Source organism: Mesoplodon bidens (genome assembly GCF_964165515.1).
Source record: "Mesoplodon bidens genome assembly, chromosome: Y".
Classification (NCBI taxonomy): Eukaryota; Metazoa; Chordata; class Mammalia; order Artiodactyla; family Ziphiidae; genus Mesoplodon; species Mesoplodon bidens.
Window position 1 is genome coordinate 16,583,889 of NC_138180.1, and position 23,073 is coordinate 16,606,961.

Consider the following 23,073-nt stretch of genomic DNA (forward strand, 5'->3'; position numbering starts at 1 on the left):
TATGAGTTTATTAGATTCACTAGATCAGGTTAAATACTAGAAGAGGTGGCAATTAAAGGGCTTAAAAAGAAAATTAGGGAACAGTTCTCAGAGCTTTCTGAGATGCTCTTCCTGGGTTAGAATCCTCAAATTCGGCTCAAATAAAATTTTCCAATTTTTTCTTTAAAAAAGTTTAATTTAAAAAAATAAAAGATTTAATTTATAAATGCACTTAAAAAAACAGTGATGCCCTTATGCCTTTTTATGGCAGTAGACTATAAAAAAAAGATCAGAATTAACTATTTCAGATACTTGCAATGACCAGGGTGGGTATTTGGTAAAGGAAGCAGCAGCAATGTTTTGTAGTTTTCTGGAGGACCAGGGAAAGAGGCCCGTGTGAGCGGGGACTGTGGGAAAATCCTCATAGAAAACCCATCCCTCTGACCAGAGGAACCCAAATAAGAGGTCCCTGTGACCTGAATGGTGGCAGTGTGGTTTTTGTTTTGTGTTTTTTTTTAATAATTTTTATGGGAGTATAGTTGATTTTAAATGTTGTGTTAGTTTTTGCTGTACAGCAAAACAAATCAGTTATACATACACATATATCCATTCTTTTTTAGATTCTTTTCCCATAGAGGCCGTTACAGACTAACAAGAAGCGTTCCCTGTGCTATACAGTAGGTCCTTACTAGTTACCTATTTTATACATAGTAGTGTGTACATGTCAATCCCAATCTCCCAATTTATCCCTACCCCTCCCCTTCCCACCGGTAACCATGTTTGTTTTCTACATCTGTGACTCTATTTCTGTTTTGTAAATAAGTTCATTGGTACCATTTTTTTAGATTCCACATATAAGTGACATCATATGATATTTGTCTCTGACTTACTTCACTCAGTATGACCATCTCTAGGTCCACGCATGTTGCTGCAAATGGCATTATTTTGTTCTTTTTTATGGCCGAGTAATATCCCATTGTATATATGTACCACATCTTCTTTATCCATTCCTCTGGGGATGGACATTTAGGTTGCTTGGCTATCGTAAATAGTGCTGCAATAAACATCAGGGTGCATGTATCTTTTCAAATTATGGTTTTCTCTGGATATATTCCCAGACCTCCTTCCCCAGCCCCACTCTGCAGCCCTTGGGAATCTCCTTCTGAACAAAAGCAGAGATGGCCAGCTGGTTTTTGGTGGTGGGCCTCGCCCCACTCAGGGCCCGTGGGGGGACCATTACTGAGGAAGGCAGACGTGACCCCGATGGGCCCCAAGGCTGCTCCCCCTCCCTCCTGAACCCTTAGGAGCCAGGCCGCAAGGCTGGCCACTCGACGGAAACACCTGAGAGTGAGTTTAAGCTTAAGTTTAAAAAAGGAAAAGGCGACAAGTACTTGCCCCCAGACCCATGAAATCAGGAATTCTACAGTAGGGCCCGGGAGTGGGAATTTTTCTGAAGTTCCCCCAGGTGACTCCAAAGTGCACCTCCCAGGCTGAAAACTACTAACAATTTGATTTGCAGCAATACTCCTTAGACCAAAGGCAACAGTGTCCACCAGCACGGCTGGGCCCAAGCTCTAACAAAGAGAGCACAAAGGCAGCTCCTGTGGTTCCGAGCACCTTCCAACTGCAGACACCATTTATGCCATTTGACTTGGCAAATGCCTTCTGTACAGCAGGACAGGGTGACGATAACTCAGTTCCTTTCAGAGTCATGGAGGGATCCCCTGTGTACAGAACCAGCCTTCACGGTGCTGCAGAACATTGGGAATTCTATTTAAGCTGAATCTAAATTTTAGTTTCCTCCCTGAATTATTTATTCCTCAAAAAATAAATGGTGAACCCCAGGAGATGGTGGTGACAGCGCGTGTTGCTCAGGAGGGACTTTAAAAATCACTGCTCCAGCTGCTGCAGTAACAAATTCCACAAATAAAATGGCCATCGCAGAGCGCTCACCTCCCATCAGGTCACTTGGCAAGCTGATCTCGCCCCAGAACACGTATGTCACTTTACGCTCGTGGGTGGTTGGTGCCTCCATCCGGAATGAGTGGGAGGCACAGCGAAGCTGATGGTGCCCATGTCCTGGCGGAGCACAGCACATCTGACTGCACCCCCTGAAGCCACTGCTTTTATAACACGAGTTGTACTTTTGTAACCAGCAGTGGTGACCCCCAACTTGGCCATCTATTCCCTGCGCCCCCATTGGCGCCCCGGGAGCTCCTTTCGTGGGTCACTGTTCATCCATCCCTCCTCTCTCACCCGCTCCCCAATCTTAGCCTGGAGGTGAGCGTGCGTTTCTGGACCAAACGTCAACGTGTAACTGACACCACAACTAGCCACAGTGCACCCTGCAACCTTACGGGTAAGATTCCAAGAACAGCTGAGAAGCAAGGAGAGCTGGGGTTGTGGACTGGATGAGAAACCTGAATAAAACAAATCCCCACCAGATAATTGTGGCATAAAATAAATCTAATGGCAGACTAAATGGAGTATCTGGGAAGTACCTTGAACCTTCATTCAAAAACACATAACTCCTAAACCACGTCAGTTTTCTTGTTTCCACTTTTAATTCTGCCATTTTCCCTTAATGTTCAGGTTTTAACAAAGACAACAGGGCTATTGCTTGCCAAATCCCAGCTAGGAATTCAGAGCATAGAACAAATCAAAACTACAGCAAAAAAATTATCAATCTGTACAACTAACTTTAGAAAATAGTTTAGTACAATTTTGTTGTAAAACTCATTTACAGGAGGTTAATCACATGTACTTATCAAATTTCCTCCTGATAATACATGAAAACAAAAACTCAATAAACTATGCATAGTAAATCCAAAGCAAATTATATACAAAGAAGCAAAACAAATTTTTAAGTACAATATATGCATGTTCAAAGAACTAAGACTGAAAGAAGGCCACTTTCTTTAACGCCAGGGCAAGGACGAAACTAACAGCTGCATTTTTCACCTGCAGTAAGGTTAACCACCAATCAACAACACTGCTATGACAGCCACATCAGGAAAGGCCACACTGTACATATGAAATGCTTCATGCAAATACATACATCAACAGGAACCACCAATCGATTCCAATGCAATGTCAGGTATGACTGTTTCCTGCTGGGAGAGGCTGTCAGGACACAGGCTTGCTCATTACCAGAGATGATGCACTAATTCTCACGTTGCCAGACCAGGTGGAAGGTGGACCAAAAGTGAACACAACGTGTGAGAACAGGCACCAAACTTAACTGGAAATAACATCGTTTGGGTGGGGCAGCAAAGTACGTACGGTGGGGAGCACTTACTTCACGTGTTGTGTGAGCGGAGTGGGAGAAGTTCCTGACCCAAGCTCTTTCCAGCATGCCTCTTCTCTAAGCTTACAGGTTTTAGATTCTCTACATTGTCACTACAAGTGTCTGCTAAATGAAGCATTTTACCAAGATAGCAGGAAAGTAAACTTAAAGAAACAATGAGCTTTCTTGCCAAAGGCCAGGCAGGAAGCTTACGAAGCCCCTACCCAGAGTGGGGCTCAGCCCGCCTCTGTCAACAGGGAGCAGGGGCTAACTGTGGGGACAGAGCACGTGCTCCCCGAGTGACAGGAGTGTTCAATCCCATCAGCAGAGGTCTGGAAACCAGAGGGAGGGACAAGGGTAACAAAGAAGTAGCATGCTTAAACCTTTGGCAACCAAATGTTTTTTTTTGAAAGCTCTTAATAACCTGCTTCAGTAGAATTCCTGATGAACACAAAGCCCTTTTTGCTTAAAAAGCAGATGACTGAAAAAGTTTCAAATGGTGCACATTCGTCTTCAGGAATGCATGCTTTCTCCCCCAAATTAACTAGGGCTGCAAAGCATTCACTACAAACCGCTAGTTCAAACAATGGTCAACTGTTACTAACACAGATTCTCAGTCTGTGATACCTCAACATCAGTGTGTGTGCGCTTGGAAAACTGGACTTTGACATTAGGCAGCCCTGCCCTCCATCAAGTCTCTCAAATCACCACCCACCATGGCCACCTCCTTTCACAGAAGCACAACCCCTCTAACCAGATCTTCCACCACAGCGGTGTATTTGTGTCAACTTACGATGGTTTCCAAAGATGACAGGCAATCTGTCAACTCTCTCCCTGTTCTCAACTCCCAAGCATTTGCACTCCTCTCCCATCCTTCGCTTTTTAGAGGATGTTTCTCTCCTGCCTAAAATATTGTATCTGGTCTGCCCTAACTGGTTCTCAAGCTGCCTGGTGACCAGTATCCCTTGGGAAGATGTTAAACATCCAGATTTTCATGAGTTGGATTCTCTTGGTGATCCCCAGGCTTCCACAAGCCACCCCAGCACTGCTCCAATACTTGGCAACCACTGGATTTGTAACCCACCAGTTGCAGGAAATTCACAATATGCTGGGGGGATCTGAATGACATTTCAAGAATTATTCTTTCATTTCACATTCTTCTATCTCACGAAGAATGAGAATTTTAGCTAGAGAACTACGTGCTGACTACAATGGGCAGACAAACTCATCACAGAAATGTAACATCCTGTGCCAAGGTGCCTCGTCTAAAAAGGTGCAGGAGTGGAACTTCACCTAACAGAGCTCTGCTTCCCAGGGTCTTGCCCAGGACACTCCAGTTGGTTTAACAGGACTCTGACCCAACGCATTGACTCACTTCTCTCAGGCCACCTGGGCTGTTAAAAACGTCTGTTTGCTACAACAATCTCTGAAAGGAACTGCCCTGCTCCCATCTTTTTTTTTTTTAAATATAAGGTTGGTTCCGTTGAAAATGATTAACATTTTAAGCAGGGGAAAGAAAAGCTGTCTACCAGATTAAATTTTAAGAGGATTCTGTTATTTGCTATACAAATATACATTCCAACTTTTACAGCATCCTCTTAAAATCCTCCAGTCTGACCTTTCCTACAGAAGAACAAGAGATCAACATTTTAAGTCTTCGACTTCGAGGACATTATTACTGATACACAAATGCCTTCTGAAAGCTTTTGCAACTGACAAAATGTACTGAAGATGACCAAGAGGCCCATGTGTTAGGATACATTTTCTGTTTTCCAACAGCACACAAACCCCTTTAAGGAAAAAAAAATAATCTTATCTGGACAGTCCTACTAGCTGGTCATCTGAAATGTGCAGTAATGCTTGTGGCTGACAGTCTCATTTGGCTCCACTACAAAAGCTTCCTCTTCTTCAAGCTACTGTCCTCCTCCTCCAGTCCCCTCTCGTCCCAGCCTGAGTTCCTCTTTGTGTGGTGGCTCAGAGAGCCACGCCTCTCCTGATCCCCCTTGGTGAAGGCCCTGGTCTCCCTCCTGTGGCTGAGTGCCTCCCCTTCCTGGGCACATCTTCTCTCACTCGTGGAAGTATTGGTACTAGCAGCTGGAGGATCACACTGCATATGAGGTCTGTGGTTGTTCACAGCAGCTCCCTTGGCGGGGGCCTGCTGCCTGATACTGGTCACATCCTGGTGACTTCCGGGGGAGCCTGGCTCTCCAGAGGGAGGCGTTGCTCCAGGATACTGGGGGCTCGAGGGCTGCAGCTCACAGAGGCACTTCCCTTTGGCTTCACAGCCCAAGCCCATCCTCCTAAGCAGTCGTGGGTCCCGAAGCCAGTCCTGAAGGGGTGGCCTTTCAGGGTCCTTTGCAGTAACAGTGACAGTGGCTTCTTTGGACTCAGAGGGTGAGGGGTACAGGGAAGAAGCAAGAGACATCTTGGCAAATTCACTGTCTAGCTTGTTGCTGGGCACTCTGCCCTGGGGTCTGGACACCTCTGGGGTGATAGCAGGAGGGTGAGTCAGACTTCTCTGCAGTACGGGCCTGCGTTTCAGAATCTTCATTGCATCGTGTCTATAGTTTTTGTTGCAAGTCTTAATAATGGCACCACGCTTCTGCGCATCCTGAATCAGGTGGTTCCAATGCTGGTTTTCCTTGAAACAAAGAGAAGGAAGAAAATTACATCCCAAAGAAACACTCATATGCTTGGGAAGCAGAGGTTCCAGCTTTCACTTCTGAACAAATAGTAAGTATACTTTCGTGAACAGATTCTCAAGAATCCATTACTTTTCAGACAAGGCTGAAAGGAAAAATAAGGTCGAATACAAAACTATAAAGCCATGCTGCTAGAACAGAACACTGGGAACCACCTCTAAGAAAGTACTTCCATCATTTTACCACTGATACTCAGGCCACGTGGTGAATTAGCTGTCATGCAAATCTGTACCAACTGCCGGTAGCCTCATGTAGCTCTTTAATCTTCAATTAAATAAAATTAAAAATTCATTTCCTCAGTTGCACCAGCCACATTTCAAGTGCTCAGCAGACACATGTGACTAGGGTTAGTATCCTGGACAACACAGACACAGAAGGGCTCCGTCATCCCACCAAGTTCCCTTTGACACTGCTGACCCTAGAGTCTTGCCTGTCTCCGGCCAAGGCTAACATTCTGGAAGAGGAAGGCTTGGTTTCAGAAAGCTCTAACTCTTGAGTGCATGCTGACTGTTCTAGAAAGAGGACCACAGCTTGCATCAAATTCCCAAAGGCTTCCCAAACTCCCAAGGGCTAAACCATCTTAATCTGCTGAGATAACTATTCCAAAGATGTCGTCTCACTTGTGTCTCTTTTCTAGAAGAGCTTAAATTATGAAAAGCACATCTAAACGGAAAAACAAAACAAAAACCCAACTCACGCATCTCTCCTCTCTTCCTTTTAGAGTTTCCTCAGCAATAAATTGCTTCTTTACAACCATCAGAACTTGGGCCTCTTTAGACAGAAGAAAGAGAGAGTATGAGGGAGGAAAAAAAGACAGAGACTGAAGGAAAGAGAAGGAAAGGATAGCTCCCCTCATGGGGGCTCCTGCACTATTCATGAAGGTGGGTAAGGGTATAGCAGTGAAGCTGCATACATAGTACTGACCTGCTGTGTGACCTTGGTCAAATCACTTGACCTCTCTGAGCCTGTTTCCTCACTGTAAGGTATGAATAGTATTTTATTTAAATGACTCTAAAATGTGCGTTGAAATAAAATAAAATAAATAAAATGCACTTTATTTTCACATTTTACCATTTCTGACTTTAGGGTGCCTCTAGGCCAGACAGCAGTTTCCATGTATGTAATCCTGGAGGAATTCATGGCTGGGCGACTACAACCTCTTGACTTTTAGTCAACAAACCACTTCTAAAAAGAATGAGTCCTGGCTCTTGCCTGAAAAATCTTTCCACAGACATCCTCTGATAAGACAAGAAAGTACCAGCACTACAACTTGGAGAATGGAGATCAGAAGTTGGAAAAAACCCCGGGACCACAGTGGGGCCCTCTCATGACACGCCTCTGACTGCACAGGGAATGGTTCGAGCGTCAGCAAGGGTACATGGGATGGTGAATGGGGACGACCAGAGTGTTAGTCTGAGAGTGAGATGCTTTCAGGGGTATCTTAGTCTACCTATTTTGCTGTTTTTCCTAGGTATGAACAAGAGTGGTATGACACTGGGTTGGCCAAAAAGTTCATTCAGATGCTACAGAAAAAAAAACAAATGAACCTTCTGGCCAACCCAAAAAAATCTGTCTAAAGTCTAAAAGAGTTCTTTCAGTCACTATAAGACAAAAATTCTAAGTGAAAATAAAGTGTCACAGTTCAATAGTGGAGCATAAAATAATGACGCACATTATATAACTATTGGCTTCTTGGATTTGATAAACTATGGTGGCAATGCAGACCTCACAGGGCCTTTTAAAGTAAGTCACGTAAATCAAGTGCACGGTACGGTGACCGCATGCATCAGGAAGGTGCATGTAAGCAGTACCAGGCTCAGATCTCCCTGACTCAGGAGAGCTCTTGAGAGTCCTACCCTGTGGCTGGAAAGCAGATGTAAAGCAGATGGCCTTGCTGCTATTTCTGCCAATTCTACTGCACCTAAACTTGCTGTTTAATCCAATCCCTAGATCACAAAAACAGTTCTGAGAAGGGGCTATTAGTCTTGATTTCTCAGAGGAAACCGAGTGCCTTAATCACTGATTCTATCTCCATAAGGGAAACTGGGCTGAAAAACCAAAAAAAAAAAAAAAAAAAAAAAGAGGCTCGGGAAGGGGGAAGCCCAAGGACAAATACGCAAGTTGGATTGCGAAGTCCAAATGATAAAGTGGAAGTTTTTCTACTCTGTTCTGTCAGTCTCTTTTTGTCACACTGGCTTCCCAGAGTGAAGATAATAATGTCTATACTGCAGCTAGACGTCAGTGGTCTTCAAATCTGCGTGACGGTGACTCTGGGGCTCACAGAGACTTACTCGGGGGGATGTGAGCACGTTTTCTGGGAATCAATTTCCAAACCTCAGCTTCCAAACCCCAGTTCCCTATGTCCTCCTGGGGCTTTTCTGCCCTTCCACTCCATCCTTCACAACCACAAGTCTCACCTGTCCCAAATCTGACCACAGGGCACACAGCTAGGGGAGGTAAACACGCCTGGGTGTCAAATAGAGGGGGTGGTAAACAGAGGGGTGCCCATGAAGGCTCCTGCAATCAGGGCATCTAAGAGACACAACTCTATAAACATTTTACTTTTCGGGTTTGAACATTATCAAAATTCAACTGTGTGAAAAGAGTAATTGTTAATATGTTACTCAACTGACAAGATATCATTTGTTAATACTCAGATCCTTATGGTCACAGGAAAAATATATTTTTTTAAAAAAACTCTTCGAGGTAACTATACATTCATAGGAAGTTACCAAAACAGTCCAGAGGTTCCACACACCCTTCACACAGTTTCCCCAAATCGTTATGAAAACCAATTCTTTAAATTTTCAAATTTACATGTAAAGTTTTTGTGGCAGAAAAGCCTAATAGTCATATTAACAGAAAGCCTTTTAATTATGAAAATATATAAACTACCCCCACTGAATTTTATCCTAAACAGTATAAATGGCAATTCAATTTTAAAGAGCAGAAAGAATAGCACTGCTCTCTATTCCACTGGATATATTTAAGAGTGGCATAATGGATTTATTTTTAATAGCTTTCTTTTAAAATGTCAAATATTTACAATACATTAGAAACAAAATCTTTATCAACACTTAACGATGAAACATTTTCAATATAAACTTAAAAGCGGAGGATACACAGCTTTTAAACATTCTTTCAAGGGGGTACACAAACAACAAAGGTTGAAGACCACAAATCTAGGTAAGAGCTGAATGAGAAAGACTGTATTTGGGTGCCCTCTGGTGGAACTAACCAAAACAGGGGAAAATCCTACTGAGTTGGCACCTCTCCTGAGATAAAACAATGACTCTGTTAAATACAGAAATTAGAGAAACTGAGTTATTACACCTAATGAGGCAGGCAAATACATGCTTTATCTAGCTGTGGTTCACCAAATTAAGCTGTACTATTACTATTTGTCGACTACACATGTAAACTTGCCCCTCCTTCTACAGGAGTATCTGTACGCATGGATGAGCTCTGATGCCACTCACCCCTCAAGGGAAACAGCAAGCAGTGCTGCTCTAAGTGCCAAGACAGAAATGAAGATCCAAGCACTTTCCTGCAAATTCCCCCTCTCTCTGGCATTAAGCTAGGCTAATAGCCACATTTACTGAGTGTTTACTAAGTGCTAACCAATCTTCTAGCACTTTACATATATGGGTTTACATGTCTTCTTAACAATTCTACAATGTAGATACAATTTTTTTAAAGCTCATCTTGAGAGTACACTACGGATACCTGGGTCTTGGGCTAAGAAAGGGTGAGCGGTTTAGGCATTATAAAAGCTCCCAGGAAGAAGCTGCTGGAGGACAAAACAACCAGTGGGAAGAGGCTCATTATTGTTTGTAGCCTCAAAATCATTTCCACTTTGATGAAAAATAAAAACAAAACCTCAACCCGGTATCAGTCATCATGAGCAAACTCTGGAGTTCCCCGGTCCTCTAGAATGTACCTACCATCAGGGTCCTCAAATGTCCCAGGATGAAGAGGCTGTACTTGGCTCGTGTGATGGTGACATTCAATCTCTGCAAACTTGCCAGAAACCTAAGCAATAGAAGGAAAAAAAAAAGAGTTACTTCTTTCTTCAGAAAGACTCGGCATGTCAGTGTAGGTGAGACACAGGCATTTCAGACAGCTTTTCTTGGGCTCCTGCTTTAAGCTCGTGGTGCAGGATCCGACACAGAAGCAATTCCCATTAAGGACAGCAAACAAACAAGAGGCCCAGTGCTTTCCTTCAAAGTGATGCATCTGTCTGTCGATTTCCTATTTTGACTTGGATGAGATATTGGAAATTTTAATGGTATGATTTTTAAGCCTTCAAAGATCCTAAAAATATGATAGTAGATCAATTATGACACATACCATGGAGAGGAGCATGCCCCTGCAAAATATACTGGATTCAATAATCTGTTTCACTCTTATCAAGTGAAACAACAGATTCACACTGTGACATGGGTTAATACACAAGGTACCAAGAGAAGCAGACCTAACAGTGGATCAACTTCACAACTTAAAAAAGAAACCTTCATGATATTACTCAATTTTTTATATAAGAAAATAGAGCAAATGATGGTATTCTCTAACAGTGATTAAAAAGATCTAACTCTGGATCATAAACAAGCAAAGAATCAATGATGACAGTTACCCACCCAATTGAGCCTTGCATGGCATTTGCTCTGACACATGTAACAATAATACAGTCTTTCTCACGACCCTGGAAGGCATCCACGGTATCTACTTCTGCTGGCCTATTTACGAAGAGAGAAACATATTTGCTGAAAAAAGATAATTATTAAATATACATATTTATACAGTAGTATTTCTTACTTTTGTAGTGCTATCTTTTAAAACTGGAGTAGAATTCACATAACACAGAATTCACCATTTTAAAGCACACCATTTGGTGGTGTTGAGTCCATTCACTACAGTGTGCAGTCATCACCGCTATCTAATTTCATAGCATGTCCATCACCCAGGAGAGAAGCCCTGTGCCTATCAGCCATCAGTCTCTATCTCCCCCTCCCCAGGCCCTGGCAACCACTAATCTACTGTCTGTCTCTATGGACTTTTCTACATGGGAAATTTCATATAAATGGAATCATAAAATATGGGACCTTTTGTGTTGGGCTTCCTTCACCTAGCATAATGTTTTCAAGGTTCATCCGTGTCGTAGACTGGTAACAGTACTTCATTCCTTCCACGACTGACTATTCGCTTGTACAGATACACAATTTACTTCTTACCTATGTACCATTTTGGGACATTTGGGTTGTTTCCACTTTTTGACTATCATGAATAATGCTGCTACGAACATTCATGTACAAGCTTTTGTGTGAACCCTTTCTCAATTCTTTCAGGTATGTACCTAGGAGTGGAATTGCTGGGTCACGTGGTAATTCTATGTTCAACTTTAGGAGGAACTGCCAAACTGTTTTCTGCAGTTTCTCATCAGCAATGTGTAAGTATTCTAATTTCTCCACATCCCTTCCAAAACTTGTTATTGTTTTTTTTTTTTTTTTTTGTAATGATAGTCATCTTGGTGGGTGTGAAATGATATCTCCTCACTGTGGTTTTGATCTGCATTTCCCTCATGACAAATGATGTGGAGCAGCTTTTCATGTGCCTGTTGGATTTCTGTTTATCTTCTTTTGAGAAATGCTCTTCACATCCGTTGCCCGCTTAAAAAGTTAGATTATCATTTTATTAAGTTGTATGAGTTCTTTATATATGCTGGATATGACTTGTCAGATAAATATTTTGCAAGTATTTTCTCCCACTCTGTGTGTTGTCTTTTCACTCTTTTGATAGTGTGTCCTTTGAAACACATAAGTTTTTAATTTTTATGAAGGCCAATTTACTTCTCCTTTGGTTACTGGTGCCTGGGTATCATATCTAAGAATCTGTTGCCTAATCTGAGGTCATATAAATTTACCTTTGTTTCCTTGTAAGTTTTATAGTTTTGTCTCTTAGACTCAGAGCACTCATTCATTTTGAGTTAATTACTCTATACAGTGTGAGACAGGGGTCTAAATTCATTCTTTTGCGGGTGGATATCCAGTTATTCCAGCACCATTTGTTGAAAAACTATTATTTCCCCAATGAGTAGGCTTGGCACCCTTGTTGAGTATCAACTGGCCATGAATGTATGGACTGATTTCTGGAATCTCACTTCTATTCTATTGGTCTATATATGTCTACCCTTATGACAGTACCAGTGTTGATAGCTTTGTAGTAAATTTTGAAAGAGGGAAGTGTGAGCCCTCCAACACTGTTCTCTGTCAAGCTATTTAGGGTCTCTTGCACTTCCATGTGAATTTTAGAATAAGCTTGTCCATTTCTGTAAAAGAAGGTAGCTGGAATTTTGACAGAGGTAACAATGAATCTGTAGATCAACCTGGGGAATGGTGCCATCTTAACAATATTAAGTCTTCCGATCCATGGACATGAAATGTCTTTACATTTATCTAGTACTTTAAATTCTTTCAACAACGTTTTGTCCTTCTGTGTATGAGCTCACACATCTTTGGTTACATTTACTCCGAAGTATTTTGTTCTTTATGATGCTAGTGTAAATGGAATTTTAAGAAATTTTCCTTTTCAGACTTCTCTAGAGTGTAAAGAAATACAACTGATTTTTGTATACTGATCTTGTACCTTACAACTCTGCTGAACTTGTTTATAAGGACCAGTAGTTTGCATAGATTTTTTTAGGTTTTTCTAGATGTAAGAGTATGCCGTTTGTTTTTTGTTGTTATTGTTGTTAGCTTTTTGCGTGTGTTTTTTTGTTTGTTTGTTTGTTTTTGGATTTTTTGTGGCCACACAGCATGCAGGATCTTAGTTCCCTGACCAGGGATCAAACCCATGCCCCCTGCGGTGGAAGCATGGTGTCTTAACCACTGGACCACCAGGCAAGTCCCAGATTATGCCATTTGTTAAGAGACACTTTTACTTCTTCTTTTCCAATATGGATGCCATTTATTTCCTTTTCTTGCTTAATTGCTCTGCATAGAACTTCTAATACAGTGCTGCACAGAAGTAGTGCAAGTAGAGAGAGTAGAGAGTGGCATCCTTCCTCATCATAGGGGGAAAGCTTTCAATCTTAGCATCAAGTATGATGTGTTAGCTGTGGGTTTTTCATAGATGCTCTTTATTAGGTTGAGGAAGTTCCCTTCTCTTCCTAGTTTGTTGAGTATCTTTATCATGAAAGGTTACTGCATTCAGTCACATGTCTTTTCCACATTTATTCAGATGATCACCATCATGTGGGGTTTCCCCCTTTAATACGGTATATCACACTGACTGATTTTCATATGTTGAACCAACCTTGCATTCCTGAGATAAATTCCACTTGGCTGTGGTAAATAATCCTTTTAATATGCTGCTGAGTTCAGCTGCCATTATTTTGTTGAGAACTTCTGCATCCATATTCATAAAGGATATTGGTCCATAGTTTTCTTTTCTGGTGATGTCTCCATGGCTTTGGTATCAGGGTAATAATGGCCCCATAAAATGAGTTAGAAAGTGTTCCCTTCTATTTTTTGGAAGCATTTGCATAGGACAGGTGCTAATTCTTAATGTTGGACAGAATTCACCTGTGAAGCCTGATCCTCTGTTTTTCTCTGTTGGAAAGTGATTACTAACTCACTCTTTTTACATTTAATAGGTCTATCCAAAGTTTCTGGCTTTTCCTAGAGTCAATTTTGGTACTTTGTGTGCTTCTAGGTGCAGAAACTTTTGAGTTAATGGATTTCTAATATTTAATTTTTTTATTTTACTGTTGAGGTATAAAGGAGACAAAAACATGATCTTCACCCTATACATGAAGGCACTAAAAGGGTTAAATAATTTATTGTAAGGGAAAATGTGAATACATGATTCTCAGTAGAGTTAGAATTCAGATAACAAGTCATCCAACTAAAGGTAAAGGCCTGAAGAATTTCTCAGTCACTTCCATTGTCAAGTGTAACGGTGATGACATTTGAACTGGCAGGAGGCACTCCATCTGCAGGGGCGACACGTGTAACCACACTCCCTCCCAGCACAAGTCTATGGAGCCAGGGTCCTAGTCTCCTTGTTCTATACTACCAGGGTCTAAGACCACTCCCTAGAGTTAAGTTTCCTTTGCTTCTTTCCTTCTATCCCCTCTTTCTTCTTTTTAATTCAACAGAAAAACTCAAAATCTCTGTAAAAATAGAGATGCCTCACCCTTTTCTATCAAACTCTTTGTCCAAATCCTTCTGAATCATCGTCTTCTGAGCCTTGTAATGGGTTATTATGCCAATGTTTCGGAAAGTAACATCCCTTCTTCTGTCTTTCATAAGTTTAATTATTTCCATTACCAGTTTTATTTCTTGAACATTTACATATGAGCTAAATAAGATGAAAACAAAAAAATACAACACATCAAAACTAATAGCAGCCCAATTGCTAAGTTAAGTTCCACTTTGTTTTCCACTACAGTAAAGGGTACATAGGTAGGTTTCATCTTTATTCAGTCAGCAGTGATTCAAAGAGGCTGTTATAATGACCATTAATATTGTACATATGAATAAATATAAAAATAACTGCCCAGTGAAACACAAAGTTGTAGGAGAGAAAAGTGGTTCGAGTTACGTGATGTTAAGGCACCAGTTTCTTCACTTATTAAAACAGGGATAGCCACAGTGAGAACGAAAGTATTCATAATAATAATGAAGATATGACTAATGAATAGCTAACATTAAGGATTGACTATCTTCCCCACACTGAGAAAAGTGCTTCAGATGTACTACCTTCCTGCATTCCCCACCACAGGTCATGCAGATCATGCACCACATGACCGAGAGGATGGCAGCCACACGGACTAAATGTGACCCGGCTCCCAGAGATGAACAAACACGGGGCCCTACAGCAGGATCACGTCCTCTGTCCTTGCTGGCCTCATCCTGCACTCCCAACTCATCTCCTGAACTACAATGCGTTCCCTCATCACCATACCAAATGCAACATGTGTGCACACTGGGGGATGCCCTGCACGCGCAACTTTATTCCCGAGGCTACCTTATCTGTCTCACTTTAAAGCCTTAAATATTCACTATTCTAATTTCAAGACTTACTATACGGACAAGCCAGTCAGCTAGCTTTCTTTTCCATACCTGAAAGCTTTATTTGGTCACCTCTCAGGCCAACTCTCTTCCCGTGACCATCCATCTCCATAATACTTATGCGGTAAACTCTCAATCCCCTGCTCCATTCCAACAGACCCCACTACAACTTCCACAGTCCCTCTGGAATAGCAACCCCCCAGCCAACTGCTCCGTATTTCTGACTTCTTCACTGAGGGGCCCCTCCTTCCACCACTATTAACTAATATCTTATTCTCATGGAGGACACCACTTGCTTTGCAGCTCTCTCTTGACACAGAGGTGGAATTTCTATTTCTTCATACGTCATGATGCAGGGGTGGCATTTCTATCTGTGCTAACAAATGCAGCCTCCGGGCTCCTCCTCCTTTATTCTCTCACAAGAAGCCCCGGCTCCTCTGAGATGCTTGCTAATTAGCAACCACTGCTCCTTTTGTGCTGTCATTCACAAACCACCTGATTCACAATCCAACATGCTGGAAGTATTGTCCACCCTCTGCCTCACACCTTGATTCAACTGTATCTGTACTTATCCGTCACAATACTTAACCCAACTGGAACCATTAATCACCACGGTGATGGCCTGGTTAATGTCTGTCTCGCCTGTTGGACCACAGCAGCCTTGCACTGGGGCCACGTCTGTTTTACTCACAGCTGGGATCTCAGCATGGATCTACTGAAGTGCTGACCGCATTTTAGGTAACATAACCCCCATTACCCAGTTAAGAAAAAAAAAATCAAGACTGAAATATATAAAGACATCAGTAATTTATGATTGAAAAGGTGAAGTTATCAACCCAGCTAAAAGAAAATGATTGTGCACTGGCACTAGGCAGAGAGATTTATATGGAAAGTATTTTGAATTTAAATATGAACAGAAACAATACAAAAATTCTGGGACCATCAGTGGGGACTGAAGAAAAAGGAGAACTTACTCATTATCCCGCTTTTCTGAACCATCTTCAACATCAAACACGAGGTAGGGTTGAAATGGCCAGTCAGATGAACACCGAATGGTCTCTGTCATTCTACAAAAGAGCAGCCACCATTTAGAATGCAAGTCAAATTACAAGAGAAAATGTTTTAGAATTATTATTACTATTTGTTCTTTCTGTGGAAGAGAGCAAGGGAAAGTTAAGAGGACAAGAAGGACCTTCTTTTTAAGTAAAATTAAATACTTGTAAATAACATATTTTAGTGAGAGGTAGCAGGTGAATTTCATTTCTATTCTAGTACTAGGGAGAATGACCCATGTAAATTAAAATATAACAATCATGATTGGAAAGTTACTCATAATACAGTAAGTGAAAAATGCATGCTACAGTATACTATGTAGAGCATGGTGTGCTTTTTTCCTCCAAAAAAAGGAGAAAAAGTAAAAAAAAAAAGATGTGCATAGTACAAGGACTGGAAGTAGATATAACAAAATGTTACCAGTGATTACTTCTGGGTAGTATCAATAGGGGTTGGGTTTATCCCTTTCTTTTCATTTATCTGCATTTGCTACAATCAATAGGACTTTTGTAATTAAAATTATTAAACCTTTGTGTTTTTAATAACAAGACCTAAAAGCACAACAAAAGAGCTATTCTTCCTAAGCAGCCAAACCTACAAATAAAACAGGTGAACATGCAATGAACAGAGCTCACCTATTTGTTTTCAAGTTCCTGTTATAAATGTAATTAGAAGGGAAGAGACATATGTCTGGGTGCATCCTGTACTGAATGGTGAGCTGTAAGACAGGCAGCCTGCCAATCACGTTGTGCTCCACGTTCTCTTCCAGAAGGTTGTAGAAGCGGGCCATCATCGACTGGTCATAGCCATACTCCTGGGCCTTCTGAAAGGAGGAAAACAAAACAATAATCTGCAAGAATTCATGTGTACTTTTCCCACTATTAAAAAAAAAAACAAAACAATCACTGAGCTCTCAAATGTACAAGGTATTACCAACAACCAAAGATTCAGAGAGAGAAGATATTTCCGACTCCAGCCCTAGAAAAGCCATGTAGCTTGACTACAAAAGTTAAGGTATTTTCCCCTTATTTAGAAAACCCACATACTGCTTATGAACGAGATGTGATCTTGTGAATGACCACAACTGTCGCTATTTTATAGGTGCTAACAGGGGTCACCTGAAAGAATCAATGATAAAAGCAGCAAAGAACTGTAACCCAGATTTTAACAATTATTTCTGGGCTATGCTATCACAACTAGAAATAATGAATGCCATTGTAAATAAGCCTCTGAAAGACCACTTTCTTCATCCATCCATCATATACCAAGCAGCTAAAATTTGGGGTGCTGACAGTCTACAGTGAAGATCAAATGTCACAGAGCTTACATTCTAGTGGAGGACACAGGCAACTAAGTTGATTTCATAAATCCAAGAAAGGGTTACAAAACCTGTGATCTGAAACACAGTGACTTAATTGACAAACGAAGAAAACTGTCTTAATGTTATCACGGTCGTGCCTTGGGATATACTTTTCAATGGTAGCATCATATCAAGATTCAAAAAGTATTACGTCTTAAATAATCTAGAAGCAAAAAATGTGCTCTGGAAAACCCACTAGGATGATGCAATCTTTATGAGTGACGTTGACAATATGAGCGTTGAAGATGTATGTGCAAAGTTTTAATAAACCTGTTTCACAAACTATCAGAGTGGAGAAAACAGGCGTTACTTCTTATTTATATTAGTTATATATGTGATTATTTACATATGTGATATTAAATAGGTTTGTATAATTAAAGAGAATATTTTTAGTAGACATTTGGCAATTTCATCTATACCCCCCAAAGTTTATCTATTCAAGTTAGCTAAAAAACCTCATTTATTTCACTCTGTGAAAAAAGAAAGAGGTTTATATGAGGTAACACATCTACTTCCAGAAAAAAAAACTGAGTCCATCCTACAAAATGATGGAGATTTTTATGTTTTGACATGAACATATATCCCTGATCTATTTACTGACTGGAAAAAAAGGTAATTTGGTACAGACTGATTCTTCCACCTTTAAACAAGGTCAAAACCTACATACAGGGCTTCCCTGGTGGCACAGTGGTTGAGAGTCTGCCTGCCAATGCAGGACCCAAGGGTTCGAGCCCTGGTCTGGGAAGATCCCACATGCCACGGAGCAGCTGGCCCCATGAGCCACAATTACTGAGCCTGCGCGTCTGGAGCCTGTGCTCCGCAACAAGAGAGGCCGCGATAGTGAAAGGCCCGCGCACCGTGATGTGGAGTGGCCCACACTTGCCACAACTAGAGAAAGCCCTCACACAGAAACGAAGATCCAACACAGCCATAAATTAAAAAAAAAAAACCTACATACATATACACAAATTTATACATTCCCTATAGCCATCTGACATTCTGAATCTAGTAACTTATTTACTGTCTGTTACCCACTAGAATGTCAGCTTCATGAGGGCGAGGATTTTTTTTCTCTTTGTGGTATGCGGGCCTCTCACTGTTGTGGCCTCTCCCGCTGCGGAGCACAGGCTCCGCACACGCAGCCTCAGCAGTCATGGCTCAGCCGCTCCGTGGCTTGTGGGATCTTCCCGGACTGGGACACGAACCCGTGTCCCCTGCATCGGCAGGCGGACTCTCAACCACTGTGCCACCAGGGAAGCCAGAGGTCAGGGATTTTTGTCAATTTTCGTCACTGTCATGACGCCAGAACTTAAAAACAGTGCTTGAATTAGCCTGGCACTCAATGAACACAGACTGAAAAAAAGTCAACACACACATGCCCACAAACTGTTCAAATACTCACTAAACTGTTCATAGTACTTATCCCTAGGGTTAGAAAGGCATGCTGAGAAAATTAACTTTGTAATTATTTTCTGAATCTTCTCAATAAGCCTCTATTATTTTTGCAACAATAAGAAAAGCCCAAATGGATTTTTCTCATTTCTGCTGTTTTTAATCAATCACCAAAGGAGACAGTGAAGTTGAGGCCTATCGACAACCCTTTTCACTAACCACGTGCTAAGGCCCTTCAGGAAGTTAAATCAGTAGGTTTCTGAAATACTGCAACTATTCAAGGAATGCAGGGCAGAGCTGGCTCCTCCTAGGTCTCCACAAGCAGAACCCCCCACAGCAGCTCTGTCCTATGGACAAGGTTTTCACTCAGGGACATGGGCGCTCCTAGGCTACTCCCTTGAACAGTCACGCACGAGTGTTCAGACGTCAAAGAACTGCACTATCATTTTGATGATTCCAAAGTCAAAAACAATACTAACCAAAAAAACCTGCTTTCTTTCCATAACGTAACAGAAATGCTGTGAAAATGGTCTGTTCTCTGGGACAGTTTATGCAGCCACTACTCTATATTTGTACAAATAATCTATGTATCAGTAAAATGCTCAAATTTCATTAAACTTCAAAACCGTCATCTAGACCTATGAAGATTACCCAAAACATCTGAATCCTGATTCTGCTGTGCATTTCTAGGAGCCATCTTTAGTGAGATTTAAGAAACGAAGTGAAGGGAACCACAACTTTGGTGCTCATCTTCCCACAAGCACAGCCCACAACCTCTTTCCTTTCACCACCTTCCCTTTCAGAGGATGTGAGGGACACCGGCATTTTCCTGTGCTATAGGATACAGAATCCTAAAATTGAAAACGTTACTGTAAGAATAATTTCTCTTTATACTGTTTTCCTCAAATTTGCACATATTGAAAGATAAATCAGGAGGTTGGATTCTATTCCCTGCTTTTAAAGTTTTTCTTTTATTATTCTTTTGGTGTTTATGTTACTAAAATAAATCAGATACAGCCCTTAGAACAGCTGCACACTGCCTTTCCCAAAGGAACAGCCCACTGCACATGGGACATCCTCCTCCTAAACTTCTGGTCTGTGACACTCACACTGCTCCTGTCACACACACATAAGCACATTATGAACAAAGGAACATTTCCGGAGACTTTCACTATGAAGGCTCTCAACAGTGGTTCTCTTTTCTCAGCCATTCCCTATTTATCCTTGCAAATAAGAGATGATGATCCAAGAAAGACCGCCCCGCCGCCCCCAAAAAAAAAAAAAAAAACCCAAACAAGCCCCTACCACTTTAAAGCAACACGAATGTGAAAAAACATACCATAGAAATGACTGTGGGAGGGAGCTGCTTAGGATCTCCTACAAGGATGAGCTTGTTGCAACGATGTATGAGTGGAGTAAGAGTTTCAACTTCACAAGACTGTCCGGCCTTGGTAAGAGAGTACAGAATGGAGACATAATCAGAATTATCTCTATTATTTATTTATCCATATACAGTCTATCCAATTCACAAGTGTCCTAACCATTCAGAAACATACACTTTCTCCTTCTGCACCAAAGATCAAAAATAAGAACTTCCTTTGGTTAGAAAACAAAACAACAAAAACATTCTAAATGCCGAAGCGGGGGAAAAAGACCCACACACGTTTTGAAGTCAGCCACCACTCAGGTGCCACTACCACCTGGGAAGCAGCCCATAAGCAAGAAGGGCCATGTCATGTCCCCAGTTTGTCTTCTTTGTCCCTGCTGGGCACATGCCTGGGGGGACTGTGTGTCTGTGTGCCCCACCCCCTCTCTCTTCCTTGCTCCTCAGTAGGCCGCTTCAGTTGCAAGACTCAAGCTTCTTTTCAATTCAATGGCATTTCCTTCAATTATTTCATCACTTCCACCTTTTCTATTCCTTCGTTTTGGTGAATACTGGATCTTGGATCTCCTGGATGGGTTCTCTGTACCTCATTTTCCATCTCTTTTGTCTTCTGGCTCTACATTCTGGCAAACAGTAGGTACCCAATAAATGTTTGCTCAATGAATGAAGTAGAAATAAAGATGTTAGCTGAAAATACGGTGGCTCAGAGCTGTCCAGAGTTATATTAAAAATGCTTCAAAAGGTCACCAGAGGGCTTCCCTGGTGGCGCAGTGGTTGAGAGTCCGCCTGCCGATGCAGGGGACACGGGCTCGTGCCCCGGTCCGGGAAGATCCCACATGCCGCGGAGCAGCTGGGCCCATGAGCCATGGCCGCTGAGCCTGTGCGTCCAGAGACTGTGCACCACAACGGGAGAGGCCACAACAGTGAGAGGGCCACGTACCGCAAAAAAAAAAAAAAAAAAAAGGTAACCAGAGATATCCCAAGCAGGAGCTAGAATAATCCTTGGGAGGGATTTTATGAAGAACAATCAGGAATCTCTAAGACTACAGTCCCGATACTGAAAAAGCAATTTTCATCGTGGTGGGTCATTAGCAGCGTATTTCAACATAAGAGAATACATATGTAATGGCAGGTCAAAATCAGATGCAAAGACCACTTTGTCAACATCTCGGCAGCCACTCTTCATCTAAGACTTACTCCTTACTCCTAGCAAAGCTGTATGGCCGACTGCTTACTGACCTCATCAACAATGACACAACTAAAGGGGACACCCCCTTGCCCACGGAAAGCAGCCTCGAGCAGCAAACCACCACTCGTGCTCAGTGTGCAGCAGATGATGTGGGACTCTAAGATGATGATGTTCTGTGTCTTTTGTGGGCATCCTTGAACCTAAGAGAATAAAAGTTCATCAACATTCAGTTGTATATAAATTCTTAACTACACTTATTATGTGGCAGAATAATGTCTAGTAAATGTTAGGTAGGAACCTCAAGCCTAGAAAAGAGAAGAAACATTCAAGATAATCAGAAGCCACCAGAAAGAACACTTTGCAGTGGAGTCTAATCTCAGAACATGAGTTAATAATAAGCACATTAAGAAAAATTTATTCAGGTTTAATTTGGTCGAAGTGGATTACAATTCTTACAGCCTGACGTATGAGGGAAGGTATCAGAATAAGCAAAGATTAAGTAATTCTACTGAGTTGTGAAGCAATTATCTGAGTAAAACCAGGATCAGAACTAAGCCTGAACATACACTTTGCTGTTAGTTTTTAAGTATGTAATATTGTTCTTTTATAAGGGATAGTACCAACAAAAACGCCTGTGAAACTGACAAGCATTCTAGTTCCACAGTGGAATCCAACAACCTTGGTCCAGACTATAATGGAATAAACTGTGATGGAGACTAACAGTATGAATGACACCTCACAATGCATATCATTCAGTGTTCAAATTAATAAACTAGTACTCTCATCATAGATTCAGGTAGCCTATCTCCCCTCCTGAAAAAGCTGTCGTGAATCATCCCTGAACATGTGATAGATTCAACCATGGAGGCCAAGGCATGTATGTGAAGAGAGGGTGGCAACTGTGGCCTTCTGGTGCTCACATGTTAACTGTCACATACCTCTCCTCTCAGCTATCTAATGAGTAAAACTGCCAAGGACAATTAATTTAATGGCCCACAGAACAATGTGATCAGCGGCAAAAACCATAATACAGGTAAACATGGACTTCATCCTTAAATGTGGGAAGATTAATTTTGGGCTCAGCTTAAAGTTTTAATAAAAAGCTTTCCACATAACTTTTGATTTAAATAAACAAACTGCTAGTGGAAATACACATTAAGTTCAATTATATTTATTTAGCCACACAGAGAAGGTCAATAATACATTCAAGAGGAAAACCACAGCTCAAAAATACAAATACCATTACCGGTTGAGTATTACCCTCTCTTTCCCTGACCGCCAATTCATTTCATTAAGGGCTGCATGCTGGTGATGGGGTACACACCTGGCTCATTCTAGCTTTGACCAATATAAATGTTAGTTGATATTTTTATATCCAAAGAAAACTGGGAAAAGTTATACATGTTATAGAAGGATTTTTTGTGATCAGAAACAAGTAAAAGGAGTGTATGCTTTCAGCCAAAAACTGAGAAAAAAGGTGCTTATATTTCTTGGGCCACATCCCAGCCACTGTCACTCTACCTGAATTCAGATGTGTATTTTTTTTTTCCTGTATCTTCAAATAGTTACTTATTTATTTATTTATTTGGCTACGCTGGGTCTTAGTTGTGGCATGTGGGATCTTCCCGGCAGCGTGTGGGATCTTTTAGTTGCAGCA

General features: G+C 41.4%; 1 protein-coding gene across 1 annotated transcript in view; it reads right to left on the reverse strand.

The window, feature by feature from the left end:
* Window positions 1–5,088: 5,088 nt before the first annotated feature.
* LOC308609748 (putative helicase senataxin) overlaps window positions 5,089–23,073 on the reverse strand; it is a 61,470-nt gene continuing 43,485 nt past the window's right edge. Inside the window, exons 17-24 of the mRNA XM_081223459.1 lie at window positions 21,467–21,616; window positions 20,183–20,290; window positions 16,727–16,914; window positions 16,013–16,105; window positions 14,161–14,325; window positions 10,605–10,703; window positions 9,912–9,999; window positions 5,089–5,906 (exon numbers count right to left, since the gene is read on the reverse strand). Coding sequence (XP_081079585.1) covers window positions 5,154–5,906; window positions 9,912–9,999; window positions 10,605–10,703; window positions 14,161–14,325; window positions 16,013–16,105; window positions 16,727–16,914; window positions 20,183–20,290; window positions 21,467–21,616 — 1,644 coding nt within the window. The 3' untranslated portion in view covers window positions 5,089–5,153. The remainder of the gene's footprint in view (window positions 5,907–9,911; window positions 10,000–10,604; window positions 10,704–14,160; window positions 14,326–16,012; window positions 16,106–16,726; window positions 16,915–20,182; window positions 20,291–21,466; window positions 21,617–23,073) is intronic.